The sequence below is a fragment of the Salvelinus sp. IW2-2015 genome, unplaced genomic scaffold (genome assembly GCF_002910315.2).
Source record: "Salvelinus sp. IW2-2015 unplaced genomic scaffold, ASM291031v2 Un_scaffold4465, whole genome shotgun sequence".
NCBI lineage: Eukaryota > Metazoa > Chordata > Actinopteri > Salmoniformes > Salmonidae > Salvelinus > Salvelinus sp. IW2-2015.
The window spans coordinates 7,218-8,178 of NW_019945735.1; the positions used below are offsets into that span (position 1 = coordinate 7,218).

The window sequence follows — 961 nt, forward strand, 5'->3', positions numbered from 1 at the left end:
GACCCATTGTCATACGCACTGTTAAATTATTTAGCAATATAAAGTATTTTATGATGTGAACACGTTTTTTGCCGTTGGGATTTGGGCATCAGACTCCAGAGCCCTTTATTGCAAAGTTGGGGGTTGCATTTTGGGGCAGCACGGAGAGGCCGGGCCTCCCGTCCAATGGCCAGCGGAGGAGGCCTCCGCAGCGGGCCAATCAGGGTGGTGCAGAAATGGTGTCCAATCAGCAGACGCCGCTGCTGGCTTTATAAACTTCACATAGGCATTTGGAGGCTATACTTCGACTGTGAAAGAAGGAAGCGCCATGGCCAGAACCAAGTAAACCGCTCGCAAATCCACCAGTGGCAAATCACCCAGGAAGCAGCTCGCCACCAAGGCTGCGCGCAAGCAGCGCCCCGGTCACCGGCGGCGTGAAGAAGCCTCACGGTTACAGGCCCGGCACCGTGGCTCCAGCGCCGTGATGGCCCTGCAGGAGGCTAGCGACGCCTACCTGGTCGGTCTGTTCGAGGACACCAACCTGTGCGCCATCCACGCCAAGAGGGTGACCAAGGACATCCAGCTTGCCCGCCGTATTCGCGGAGAGCGCGCTTAAACGATGACCTGATCTCCAAAATCCCCCAAAGGCTCTTAAGAGCCACCTCCCACATTTCCGTCAAAAAGGCACAATTGTTCAATTTCTACACGTCCCTCTACATTTCCCGCCATGTATGTTGTTGACGAACACGTCGTGTTCCCTGCTCTCGAGTCACTACAGACCGTGGTTCGATTCCAGGCTGTATCACAACCGGCTGTGTGATTGTAAATAAGTGTTGGTTCTTAAACCGACTTGACTAGTTAAATAAAGGTCACATAGAAATAAAAGCCGCGGTATTGCACTTTTTACTTGGCGGAATTCTAGCTTCAATATTATCTGCTAAAGAGAGGGATGTGACCACTAGAATGTGATTAGATGTATAGT

At 51.9% G+C, this 961-nt stretch overlaps 1 protein-coding gene across 1 annotated transcript; it reads left to right on the forward strand.

The window, feature by feature from the left end:
• Positions 1-307: 307 nt before the first annotated feature.
• Positions 308-595, forward strand: LOC112077345 (histone H3, embryonic-like). Its single transcript, XM_070441656.1, is given in 3 exon segments — positions 308-391; positions 393-447; positions 450-595. Coding segments are annotated over 3 exon segments (285 nt in total).
• Positions 596-961: the final 366 nt, after the last annotated feature.